This window comes from Vigna unguiculata, chromosome 1, assembly GCF_004118075.2.
Source record: "Vigna unguiculata cultivar IT97K-499-35 chromosome 1, ASM411807v1, whole genome shotgun sequence".
NCBI classification, from domain to species: domain Eukaryota; kingdom Viridiplantae; phylum Streptophyta; class Magnoliopsida; order Fabales; family Fabaceae; genus Vigna; species Vigna unguiculata.
The window spans coordinates 33,805,881-33,819,015 of record NC_040279.1 but is presented as its reverse complement, the minus strand read 5'-3'; the positions used below and the strand labels follow the sequence as shown (position 1 = coordinate 33,819,015).

Sequence of the window (13,135 nt, the reverse complement as noted above, 5' to 3'; positions counted from 1 at the left end):
AGCAGTGATCAATGTTTTGCTTTCCCACCGGCATCTATCATCTTCTACAAAACTCTGACACCATTGAATCAATATCCTGAATAAAGACTAGTAAAATTAAAAAAATTGTGAGTTCTCTACCACATCCTTATCATCTAATTTTCTTTTTGATTTATATACACAAACATTAATAAGGATCCATTTCTACCATTTTTTTAATATCTCGCAAGTTATAAAATTGATTAGAATTGATTTACCGCAGCAGCATCATCGTTCATTAGGTTAATTTGATTTTGATTGCCAACCCAAGTGGGAAGTTCTCAAATATTAGCAGAAGCAGGTGGTCCTGTAATTCAAACTACCCTCCCATAGCATTTGGCAACATCTGATTTCCCTCTTCACAAGAAGAGAAGGTGAAAGAGGGTTTGCTGCTGCAAGCAACTATGATCTTCAAGTTCTAATCTTTTTCTTCTGAGAGAGACAGGGTCAGAAGAAACAGCATATTTAGGATATGTCACCCTGTTTCAGTTCAGGTATTGCCGTGATTAATCTTCATTGGACCCTCCAAAAATTTCAATTTCATCTCTTTTTTCTTATCCCATCTTACACTTCCCCACTTTCCATTCTCTCTGTGTAAGTCCCTCTTATCCTGTTCTGTTCCCGCAATTTCTTTGACTTCTATGAAAACTCGTAACTTCAACTTTCACCATCAGCATGTTCCAGCTAATTAAACCTCTTGAATCTGAATTCACCCCTCATTTTTTTGGGAAATGCAAAAGGAGAGATTAATTCCGTTATTATCTTTTGGTACTATATTACTTGGTGAACGAGGTTTAGAAACCTCTTCATTGTTTTTTCGTAACGATGATTGGCTTTCTTAAGTTTAGACAGATAAACAGACATTATTTTCCACACTACTTCATTTCGAATTTTACAATGCAGTTCTTTTGCACGCCAACCGTTCGAAAAAGAGCCTCCAAGAGCTGATAGGAAGATATTTTGGCAGTCTGTGACGTTCATTTTCCACTTTTACGCATTAATATTTAATAAGTAAATTAGTTAGTTTTGTTATTTGCACAAATTTAACGGGTTTCTGATTGGCCATTTTAGGTGACGGCGTATGATTTTTGTGTAACAATGTCCTTGTGGAACAAATCATATGCTTATGCTTGGTTCCTGCAGACACAATCTTTCCACAGGGTTTGGTGATGAATTTGCTGACACAATATCACCCAGTAAGATTCTCAACAACAAGAAACTTCACTTGCTTTTTCAATATCCCTTGCCCATGATCATTCAAAGCCAGATTCGATGTATATACAATTGTACAAGACCTATTGTATCAACAACAGTAGTCTCCAGTCTCAGTACAGAGTTGTCAACCAACAGTTACATCAATTTGATGTGCAAGCAAGAGCGATACAAAGAAGCACTTGATACATTTAATTTCAATCTAGAGAAATCGAGTATCCACCTAGAACCAAGCACGTATGTAAATCTAATACTGGCCTGTACCAACTTTAGATCTTTAAATTATGGCAAGAAAATCCATGATCACATTTCAAAATCCAAGTGTCAGCCAGACCTTGTTCTCCAAAATCATATTCTTAATATGTATGGAAAATGTGGTTCTTTGAAGGATGCTAGAAAAGTTTTTGATGCAATGCAGCTGCGTAATGTGGTCTCTTGGACTATAATGATCTCTGGATACATGCAGAATGGTCAAGAGAATGATGCCATCATTATGTATATTCAAATGCTGCGATCAGGTTATCTCCCAGACCAGTTTACATTTGGAAGCATTATTAAGGCTTGCTGCATTGTGGGAGATATAGACTTCGGCAGACAACTGCATGGTCATGTCATTAAATCAGGGTATGATCATCACTTAATTGCACAAAATGCTCTTATCTCAATGTATACAAAGTTTAGACAAATTGCACATGCCTCAAGTGTGTTTGACATTATTTCCACTAAGGATTTAATTTCCTGGGCTTCTATGATTGCAGGATTTACTCAACTTGGTAATGATATAGAAGCTTTATATCTTTTTAGAGATATGCTCAGGCAATCTGTTTATCAACCAAATGAGTTTATATTTGGTAGTGTATTCAGTGCTTGTGGAAGCCTTCTAGAACCAGAATTTGGAAGGCAAATTCATGGAGTCTGCGCTAAATTTGGTTTAGGGAGGAACATTTTTGCTGGGTGCTCTCTGTGTGATATGTATGCCAAATTTGGACTCTTACCTTTGGCAGAAAGAGCGTTTTATCAAATTGAAAGCCCGGATTTAGTGTCATGGAATGCAATTATTACAGCATTTTCTGATAGTGGTCATGTTAATGAAGCCGTATCATTTTTTCACCAAATGATGCATACAGGATTGATGCCAGATAACATTACTTTTCTCTCCTTACTCTGTCCTTGTGGGAGCTTTCTGACACGTAACCAAGGCATGCAAATGCATTCTTACATTATTAAAATAGGTTTAGATAAGGAAGCAGCTGTATGCAACTCTTTGTTGACGATGTACACAAAGTGTTCAAGTCTACATGATGCATTCAATGTTTTCACATATTTGGGTAAAAGAGCCAATTTAGTTTCTTGGAATGCAATTCTATCAGCATGCTTGCAACACAAACATGCAAGAGAGGCTTTTAGATTATTTAAGCTGATGCTCTTTTCTGAAAATAAGCCTGACAGTATCACCATAACTACCATATTAGGAACTTGTGCAGAATTGGCATCTCTAGAAGTTGGAAATCAAGTCCATTGCTTTACTATTAAAAGTGGGCTAGTGGTTGATGTTTCCGTCCGCAATAGATTGATTGACATGTATGCAAAGTGTGGATCACTTAAACATGCTCGTGATGTTTTTGATTCAACCCAGAACCCGGATATTGTCTCGTGGAGTAGTTTAATTGTTGGCTATGCTCAGTTTGGACTTGGACATGAAGCTCTTAATCTCTTTAGATTGATGAGGAATCTTGGTGTTAAGCCTAATGAGGTCACGTATCTGGGGGTTCTCAGTGCATGCAGTCACATTGGATTGGTGGAGGAAGGTTGGCACTTGTATAGAGCCATGGAAGTGGAACTAGGTAATGCACCAACAAGAGAGCATGTTTCTTGCATGGTTGATTTGCTCGCTCGTGCTGGATGCTTGTATGAAGCAGAGAATTTTATTAAGAAAACGGGATTTGACCCTGACATTAATACATGGAAAACTCTACTCGCTTCCTGTAAAACTCATGGTAATGTTGACATTGCAGAACGAGTTGCAGAAAACATACTAAAACTCGATCCTTGCAATTCAGCTGCTCTAGTGCTACTTACTAACATAAATGCTTCAGCCGGCAACTGGAAAGAAGTTGCGAGACTACGGCATTTGATGAAACAAATGGGTGTACAGAAGGTTCCTGGTCAAAGTTGGATAGAATTTAAGGATCAGATCCACGTGTTCTTCTCAGAAGACACTTCTCATCCACAGAGCGGAAATATCTACAGTATGTTGGAAGATTTATGGTTGCAGATGCTGGATCATGGTTATGATCCTTGTCAGAGGTTAGACATTAACATTTGGTAGACACTCACCAATTGTTATAATCCTTCCAAAATCTATGATGATCCTTTACTGATCCAATGAGTCGATGACACTTAATTTTAAGAGTGAAATCTGATCACTATTCCCATTTTATATTATAGTAAAGTAATTAAAGGGGAACTGCTAAGCCGTCAATCATTACAGAAACCCCTACATCAATCGTTTTCTTCCATTCGCCAATGGCAAACAACTGCATATTAATAAAAACGAATATATATATGTGTGTGTGTGTGTGTTTATAAAAAAGAAAATGTATGTGTGTGTGTACTTTGGTGTACGCAATCAAACGATGAAGATGAAAAAACATGTACTTTGGAGTGAAATACAGAGATTATGTAACTAGTGATAAATTTTATATATCAGTTCATTTTTGAAAGGTAAATAATTTGGGAACAAAAGATCACGTCTTAAGTTTATTACACTTCGGGAACAATTTGATGGTCCCATACAAAAGTTTGAAATCAAGTAACTGCAACACAAGCAGACACAACACACCATCTTCTGAACTGAAACAAATCTTTATTCACTTTATCTTAAACACCAGTGCAACAGCAACCCGCTTTCACTTTTAAGCCTATAAAAGTATAAACATAAACAGTTAGAAAACTAGCAAAAAGAAAAAAAACATAGAAAGACAGCAACAAAAACTTTTGACTAGTTGAAGTTCGTAATACCAAAAACTTTATCTTGAAAGCTTCCAAATACTTCTCCTTGTCTACTTTCGTCTGCTTATAGCCCTCAATCTTATTAGCCTCCTGCAATCACAATTAACTTAGAATCAGTAAATGTAAAGAAACCAGAATTAGGCTTATTTAAATAGACCATTTCATTTCCAGATATTAAAGTAGATTGAATATTAGGATCAAATCATGCAAACTTAATTAAAAAATAAAAATAAATATGACTTTTGGATTGCACAGAAATATGAACCTGAATCCATGTGGCTAGTTTGGGCCTTCCTGCTGTGATGTCGTGCTCAAAAATTTCAGAAAAGACCAATTGGATTCTTTCAATAAATGAAACATAGGCAATATCCACCTGATCATAACCACAGTGTTTAAAATCATCAGTGATAGTGGGAAAATATTATACTTTGATATAACAAAACTTTTCATTACATCTGATATGGCTGCATCTCTTTTTTCCTTCTGTGATAACCACATCACAGATGGGTCTAACTTTCATACAACTTTATGGTGAAATCAACACAACTGAACAAAATTTCAAGATTGATGAGAATTTCAACTCACCAAACTAAATTGGCCAAGGAAGAATGGTCCATCATCAAATTTACCAAGAGCATTCTCCAAGTAATCAAAAGCAGCACCTGTTGATCAATTCTAAACCATTCAACAATTCTATATGATATCTTTACTTACATTCAGAAGAAAAAAAAATGTTAACATCTTACTGGTTTGTTGTACAGGATCTCCTTTATATGAAGAGTATATGCCACTGGTGAACGTATCAACATGGGATATCATTTGCTCACCAAATTCTCTCTTAGCAGGATCCTGAAAATTTTCCACTCATCAAGAGTCATGACTTCCCTTTCAACTTACACAGATAAATGTACAAAGTTGATGCATATTTCTTACACTTGGATATAGAGATGGCCCTTCAAAGTTGGCATCTATATATCTGATCAAATCAAGACTTTCTCCTAAAACCTTGCCATTGTGCTCCAACGATGGCACCTATAACATAAGAAGAGCGTGTTATAATCCATCAACCAAATCAAATAGTTCTCTTCAGTTAAAATACTGATAATGTCTATGTACCTTATTAAGAGTGTACACCTTCTCTTTATACCAAGAAGGCCTATTTTTGAGGTCAATAGGAACCAATTCTATCTTGTCTTGCAGTCCCTGAAGTTCACAAATCATAACTAATTATAAAGAAAAGAAGAAACAAGGCTTTCATTCATATTTCTAAGAAGAACCAGAGAGTTTGTATATATCGGAAGCACTAGACTTAGCAGAACTTGAAAGCTGAAAAAAAAAGGTACAAGTGAGAAAACAACCTTGCAGTTCCTAGTTATCCATGCACGTTGTGCATAAGGGCACAGATAGCAAATGTACAACCTACAAATACCATTCAAATTACACGCTCGTAATTAAATTATTATATATATTCGGGTTAAATATGTTCTAGTAATTAATTTTAATGCGAAATTAAAATTTGTTTGAGACTTTTATATATTTTGGTCGCTAAACTTAAAAAATTAATGGAAATTGTCCCCATAATCCAATTACATTAAAATTTGTTGATTTTGACATGTAAAACGTGTTTCATGCTGACATTTGAATTGTTTATCCCGTTTGACACATTTTCGCTTCAATGTAAGCTGAAAAACACATTTGACACGTCAATTTTTTGTACATAATTTGATCAAAAGAACTATAATCATATATTTTTAATGTTTGGAGATCGAAATGTATCAAAGTTTTAAACAGATACTTATATACATTTATTTATAAAAGGTTGGAGATCTAAATATATCAAAATTTCATATAGAAATCAATTTCAGTTTGGATTTAAAGTTTAGAGACTAAAAATATATTTAATCTTTTCGACATAAATAAAATAATGGACAATAGGTGATGAGTGGCACCTTGTGGTTCCGTCAAAAAATGGGAGTGGTTCAGAGTTAGAAGTTAATGCAGGAGGTCGAACGTTTACCACACTCCTTAAAAAAAAAAAAAAAAAAACAAGAGCTTATGAAAGATGATGAAATGATAGAATTGATAAAACAGTAGAATTAATGTAAAGAAACATATGATATATCTTACGAAGTTGCCATTGATATATATATATATCTTTCTGATTTCAAAAAAGTGATGAAGTAACACACGAATAGCAACTACAGAATGAACTCACTTCAAAGAGAATGTTTTGCATTTATAGGACATAGTTTATACTGTGAAGCTTGAAGTCGCAAGCAGTGACGAAGTTATTGTTTTTTATACAGTGGGTGGCGGCAGACATTAGGTTCGTTGAGATTTGAGAATCAGGTGACGTTATGTCTTACCATAGAAGCTTGGTTGAGGTAATTGAGTTGCATATGAAAACCTGAAAATTTATTTTAAGCAACAAATCTTGGCTAAATAAATATAATAATATGAGAACTTTTTCTTTCACCAAAAAGTCTTTACATTATGAAATATAAAAATGTTTGATTTTTTTTCAGACCCATTTAAGAATCTAAACAGGATTTTAATTGGGGACTTAAAGTCTCGTTTGAAAAGTCCTTTTTTTCCAACCCTTTCTGTATCCCCTATCTTTCATCCTAGAAGTAATTCATATAAAGTAATTGATTTTTTTTTTGTAATTAAAAGAATTGTTAAAAGCATTTTTATACTTTTTTAGCAATATCACCTAATGTTGTATGAACAAATTTAAGTATTTAGTAATATATATACAATGAAAGAGTTAAACACATACAAAAAAAAATATTTGTTCGTATATATTGTTAAATAAGAGTTACAAATTAAAAATAGGTTCAAATATCTTTAATCAAAAGAAACATTCGTTAAAATAATGACTAACCGGTATTTTAATTCATATATATATATATATATATATATATATAATTAATTCGTTAGACAAATTTAAGAATTTAAACAAGTCAATATAACTTTTTTGGCTCCTATATAATTTTATTTTGTGTATGTTAATAAGGAATTGATTACAGTATCGTATTTCTTACAACACCACATCTCGTTTAGATAATATTTGAGAGTATGCAATCAAGCCATAAAGATAAGAAAAGAAATTGCACTTGGAGTGAAAAACATAAATGATGCCATTAATAAAAAAATTTATAAAGGTTAAATATGATTTTAATTCTTTAATTTTTAGTAAAAATTGGAATTAGTCATTCTTTGAAATTTTGGTTCAATTTATTTTTACAATTTTAGAAATGCGTAGATTTAATCATTTTAACCAAATTTTGTTAAATTTATTTGACCTTTCAAACACATCTCTAACACTAAAGTAGAAATGTGTCAAACGGTATAAACAAATTAAGTTGTTATCATGAAATACATTTGAAACGTTAAATAAATTTAACAAATATTAGTTAAAAGGTCAAAGTTAAAAAGATAAATTAATTTCAAATTTCACTAGAAGTTAACGTGTAAAACTTTAGAAAATGACATTATAGAAGTGATAGTGCTTTAAAAAGAGTAAGACATGATTATTTTAATATTAAAGGGTTTTACTATAAATAGTTTTGTTATAAACGAATTTCATTATTTTAAAACACATAATCTCTTTAGAAACTACTTTTCCAGAAATTCTCTGACTTCTCTTTAGGAGTGGTCATCTTCTATTCTTCTTCTGATTGAAGATTTAGGACCGTTAGGGTGATTCTCTTAGTGAGCTCTTCGTTTCTGTCTAATCAGTTTTGTAAACCGTGTGAGTTGAACTTCTACTTGATTTCTTACGGGTCTTCTCTGTTCTAGCTTGCATGTGACTCTCCTTTAGTTGCATGTGAGGTTTCAATCATCAATATGAGTCTTTGTTGGTTAGTGTTTCTTCAATCGTGTAAGTTTAACTTTTGCTCGTTTTCTTGTGGGTCTTGTTTGTTCTAGCTTGCATGTGACTCTTCTTTGGTTGCATGTGAGGTTTTAATCATCAATATGAGTCTTGTGTTGGTCAGTGATCATAGAAGTAGGTCTTGATTGTTCTTGTGTTGTTCCTATGTATATGATTATTCACACTCAAATAGAGTGTAATAGTTTATGTGGTGAGAGTAGCAGAAGGTCATAGTCTGAGGTAGGATAATGACATTAGATGATCATGGATTAACCTTGTGTGTGGTAGGGTGAAACCCATTATCAATGGCTTTGCAGAACAGTAGAGGTCACCACAAGTGCAAGTCTCTAGTGATTTCGATTATAAATGCATGTAACTGGATAACGGAGTTTAGTATCAACTATTTGTGTGCAATTATGTGAATTATTTATAGTTTGCCCATGACTTATAAATTATATGATTTAAATGGTCTTAGGATAATTCTTCTGTACTAACTTACTCTTACAATTTGTGATCTTGTGTTGTGGATTTCTTTTTGCGTTGATTATCGTTTTTGTGGAAGCAAATAAAGATGCATGCTTAGATGCACCTTTACATGATGAAAAGTTCATAGTTAGAATTGTGAGATTACAATGGATGAACCAAGTGGCTAGTACATTTGGTATAGGGATACCTTTGCATGTTTGGTGTTGTTGTATAAATGATATGTTTTTATAATATGAACTCTTAAAGGACTGTACTGATATAGTTTATATTTTGTTAATTTACCTTTGAATATTATCTTGGAATGTCTGATTTTATTAGTTTTAGACTACTAAAATGAGATATTACGTAAGTGACCTAAAACATATTTAACCTATTTATAACATAATTCTTATTAAATTTAATTTAAGTACATTAAATTAAGTCACCAAGTCAAATACCACTTAATCTTGAGACTAAACAATTTGATGGTCCCTTACAAAGACATTTATTTGAAATAAAAATTAACTGTAACACAAGCATAACACACCATCTTTTAAAGAACATTTCTTGCATTGAAACACATTTATTCACTTTGACTATCGTATATCAAGTAGCGGATCTTCAACCAATATTTTCGGGGTACCAAATTTTGGTTGAATTATTCTTTTGGTCCATTTTTTCGTCCAAAAATGTCAAGTTGGTTCTCTAGTTTTTTTTAGTCTTAATTTGGTTCCGATTTTTAAAAATTGATGCAATTTGATCCTTTTCGTTAAATTTCTTGAAGTAAAACAAAGATTTTTATCAAAATTGACATTAGTATTATGTCAGTTATACCAATAAAGCAAACCATCCTTATTCACAACTTCAATTTTTATAAAAAAATCTTAATCTGATTCAAGAAATTTAAGGAAAAATGACCAAATTATATAATTGTTTCAAAAATCAATAATAAATTGAAACTAAAAAACACTGGAAGACCAACTTAATATTTTTAAACGAAAATAGAAACTAAAAATTCTTTATATATAGATATAAATATATAATTTTTTTTAGAATATCATATATGTAAAATATATTAAAATATTTAATTTTTAAAAATATATTTTAAATTATATAAATATAAAAAAATTGGGAGCCTTGCCCGTTATCATTATTATGGTCCGCCGATGCGTATATCTCTTAACACATACAAACATAAAATAATGTGGTGCACTGAGAAATTACGGGGTGCAGAAGAAAAAGGCATAATATATTTTAATTTTTTACTCCAGCCCAGGCCCAGTAGCCCAGACAACTCAAAATGTAGGTGTAGGTGAGTATATATCATGCTCCAATAACTAATAGGAAATCATATTGTTGATTTCGCAACTTGGAAAAGGAACGACACAACAATTTCCCTTTGTCTTCGGAAGAGAAAGGAATCCCTGCCAGCTGTAACCTCGTTTCGCTGCGTTTCATTCTGAGCTTCCTCATTCGTTCCGCGTTTCGTCGTTCGCTCCCTTGATTACTCGATCGATCTTTCCCTTCCAATGGCAACAGTTACCGACAACAATAACAACAACCCTGCACCGGAAAACCCTATCAAAACCCTAGACCCCACCTTACCAGATCCAGTCCTTGTCGCCACTGAGGCTGCCGAAGATACCGACGCCACGGAGGCTGCCGAAGCCGAAGCTGAAGCCAAGACTTCCCCGCCGCCCGAATCAGGAAACGATGCTCCGCTCTCCGATATTCAGAAGAAGATTCGCCGCGCCGAGCGATTCGGCATTTCAGTCCAGCTGTCCGAGAAAGAGAAGCGCAATTCTCGAGCCGAAAGGTCAATTTCCAACCTCTTCCCAACTTTACTCCTTGGTTTTTCGAATGTACATTCAATCGGTCGTGTTGTTATCCTCTTTTGTCTGTCGGTGTTCATATATTGATTTATAAACCCTATTTTTGTGTATCAAATATTAGTTTTATCTCAGTTGAGTGTTTTTTTTCACGTGTAGGTTTGGCACTGCTCCCGCTTCGCAGGGATCAGAGCCGTCGAAATCTGAGGAGTTGAAGAGGAAAGCCAGGGCAGAGAGGTTCCACTTTTCAGTTTCCCTGTTTTTGTTTCTGACACTAACTTATATTTCTCACTGTGAATAAAAATGAACACTGTTACTTATTCTGCTTCACAGATTTGGAATGCCTAGTCCCACAACAGCTGCAGATGAAGAGGCAAAGAAGAAAGCACGACTTGCTAGGTTTGCACCTGCTTCCAAAGTTGATCCACAAGAAGAAGATAAAAGGAAAGCTAGAGCACTTAGGTGGGTGCCTGTCATAAATTGGTTTTCCCATTTCATGTTGCTTATGAGATCAACCATGCATGGAGTCTTATTAGGTCTTCTTTTTTCTGTTCCCAGGTTTGCGAATCCATCATCAACTTCTATAGCTAATGGTAATGGCGAAGGAAACATTGAGCCGGTAAGAACTTTTGGTCACTTCCAATGCTTTGAGTTATATAGAGACAAATTTATGGGTTTGTTTGTTTAATTTCTGATTCGAAACGGAGCTTAGTTTTCAAAACACAACTAATAAGTGGTTGTTCAGACAGATAGTGAAGGGTGGTGCAGGACACGAAGTTTAGTGTAATTGAGGAAAATGTTAAAAAGAATGAAAAACAACAGAACAATTTAAAACGTCACCCTAACTGTTTCTCTCTTTTAGTTTTAATATCATTTAATCTGGAAACAATTTTCCAAACTTATTAGATTTTGGATGAAGGATTTGATTGCCAAGTAGTGTAAAATTACTTTGAAAACTGTTTCTTTCTACTAATTAACAATGACAAGGAAATCAATGAAGTCCTATATTGTTGTGGTGACTGCTTTTTTTGTTCTGTTTCCAACTAGAAGGCTGCTATTGCAGGCAAAGCTGGAGGAGGTACCTGAATGACTGGCTGCGTAGTTAATTGTAGGAAATTTTCTTGTAAGTGAATGGTCATTTGCTCCTTGTGCCATCCTCTGTTTTTATATATTGCGTATGTTCAATTCTAGCATGATCTGTGATGTTAAATTCAATTTTTATTCATGAGATTTTTTCCCTTGACTTTTTCTGCAGTTTTTAGTTTTTAGCAGTTCAAGATTTGCAGAGCAACCTCCACACCATTTCTACTTTTCAGCATATTAATCCTGGACACGTCTTTAATATGCGTGCTGATGTCTTTCTCTATGAGATAAAAGAGATTCAAGTGATCTGAAGAAACTTGTTTTCTATTTGTAGTGTTGGCTTCATAGGTGGCAGCTTTGGGGTAATTTTGGCCATCTTCATTGGGTTACTTATCTTAAAATTTGCGAAAGTTTTGAATTTTGGAATCTACAGCTCAAAAGTCTAATGATCGAAGGTATGCAGGAACAAAGCTTTTGAAATTTCATTCACCCTCTGTTTCTAATGCATTGCTTATGAAATGTGCCATTGTCATTGTGCCAGAAGGTAGTACCAGGTAGGTTTTTAAATCCAACATCATGCTGATCCAGTCTACTATTTAGTAAAGTTATGTTGCTTAATATGTCCTCGGGTAATGATGATTGAATAAGCAAATAAGCCCTCAAACAGAGGTATGTGCGCTGGATAAACTTGTTATATGCTGTTTACAATTTTGGGCATTATGGGGGAAGTGCGGGCTAGAGTTTAGGAGTTAATATTTCATCATTAGTAATGTTGATTCACTTCTCTTTTATGATTTTCCAATGGCTATAGGGCTAATTGTTCTTCAATCCAGGAAGAGAGGGGATCATGGGAATACTACTGTGGCATGTGTTTGAAATTGCTTTTCTTGGATCCTAGTGTTCTTTAACTTGTTAATGTGTGTGTATGCGTCATTAGCCATTTTTAGATTTTTCATCGTAATTAGATCTTATGAGAGTAGCTATTAATGCACATCACATGGATTAGAAGCATGTTTCTCGAGAATGGATCAATGGATTATGTTTTGGTGCGTGTAGATATGTTAATTTGTTTGGTCTAGAGCTAGTGCACAACTTTAATGGATCAGCAGAATGTTAAAGCTCAAGTTCCTGGTATTATCTTCTGGCATTCAAGACAAAAAAAAAAATGAGGGTGAATAATGGTAAGCTGAATATTCGAAGTGAAACCTTGAGGGCGAGGCTGGATTATGTAAATGTTTTAAAGACTGTTTTAAAACTGGGTTTATTTTGAAGGCTGTGGCTTCCAATTTTTATCATCTTTGTTGTCGCTTTAAGATAAGTCAACCCGTTGAAGATGTTTAGTAGTTTACTTGATTGCCATAAGTTAGAGTTAGTACATTTGTAGGGCTGGATGTGGAGGGAACTCTTTACATATTGTTTTAATATCACTGCCTTGTAATCTATATTTGAGCTTTTTGCATGTTTTGGAGATTAAATATTATGGTAGCTTGTATAAATGAATTCAACAACCGTTACTTAGTGCGATACACATTTTGAAGAAGACCTTGCTAGATTTTAAGTTATAAAATTAGGGGTCACAATATAGTTGTTACTTTTAAGTTTTATTTAATAATAGTTTTTTATTTGTAGCTAATCGTCAGTA

General features: G+C 33.9%; 3 protein-coding genes across 8 annotated transcripts; 2 read left to right on the top strand and 1 right to left on the bottom strand.

Moving 5' to 3' along the window:
• Positions 1-27: 27 nt before the first annotated feature.
• Positions 28-4,152, top strand: LOC114164066 (pentatricopeptide repeat-containing protein At3g53360, mitochondrial-like). Of its 4 annotated transcripts, XM_028048557.1 has the most exons (4): positions 206-512; positions 922-984; positions 1,090-1,854; positions 1,989-4,152. In XM_028048557.1, exons 3-4 carry the CDS (start codon positions 1,833-1,835, stop codon positions 3,557-3,559), a joined length of 1,593 nt encoding a protein of 530 aa, XP_027904358.1. In that variant the 5' UTR covers positions 206-512; positions 922-984; positions 1,090-1,832; the 3' UTR covers positions 3,560-4,152. The 4 variants fall into 4 exon arrangements, with proteins under 4 accessions (XP_027904377.1, XP_027904358.1, XP_027904366.1 ...); XM_028048576.1 differs by lacking the exons at positions 206-512; positions 922-984 and adding an exon at positions 28-107; XM_028048565.1 differs by lacking the exon at positions 922-984.
• LOC114164099 (glutathione S-transferase L3-like) lies at positions 3,909-6,453 on the bottom strand. The gene is made up of 10 exons (XM_028048617.1): positions 6,370-6,453; positions 6,192-6,266; positions 5,601-5,661; positions 5,359-5,445; positions 5,176-5,274; positions 4,989-5,091; positions 4,828-4,904; positions 4,508-4,615; positions 4,252-4,332; positions 3,909-4,151 (listed from the first exon to the last, which is right to left on the bottom strand). The coding sequence occupies exons 1-10, from the start codon at positions 6,378-6,380 to the stop codon at positions 4,146-4,148; spliced, it is 708 nt and encodes a 235-aa protein (XP_027904418.1). The 5' UTR covers positions 6,381-6,453; the 3' UTR covers positions 3,909-4,145.
• A 3,469-nt stretch (positions 6,454-9,922) lies between these two features.
• On the top strand, positions 9,923-13,021 carry LOC114183538 (protein MODIFIER OF SNC1 11). 3 transcript variants are annotated; one of them, XM_028070612.1, is made up of 6 exons: positions 9,923-10,397; positions 10,570-10,647; positions 10,744-10,872; positions 10,969-11,029; positions 11,474-11,533; positions 11,666-13,021. In XM_028070612.1, the coding sequence occupies exons 1-5, from the start codon at positions 10,111-10,113 to the stop codon at positions 11,498-11,500; spliced, it is 582 nt and encodes a 193-aa protein (XP_027926413.1). In that variant the 5' UTR covers positions 9,923-10,110; the 3' UTR covers positions 11,501-11,533; positions 11,666-13,021. The 3 variants fall into 3 exon arrangements, with proteins under 3 accessions (XP_027926413.1, XP_027926403.1, XP_027926396.1); XM_028070602.1 differs by having other exon boundaries at positions 11,461-11,533; XM_028070595.1 differs by having other exon boundaries at positions 11,458-11,533.
• Positions 13,022-13,135: the final 114 nt, after the last annotated feature.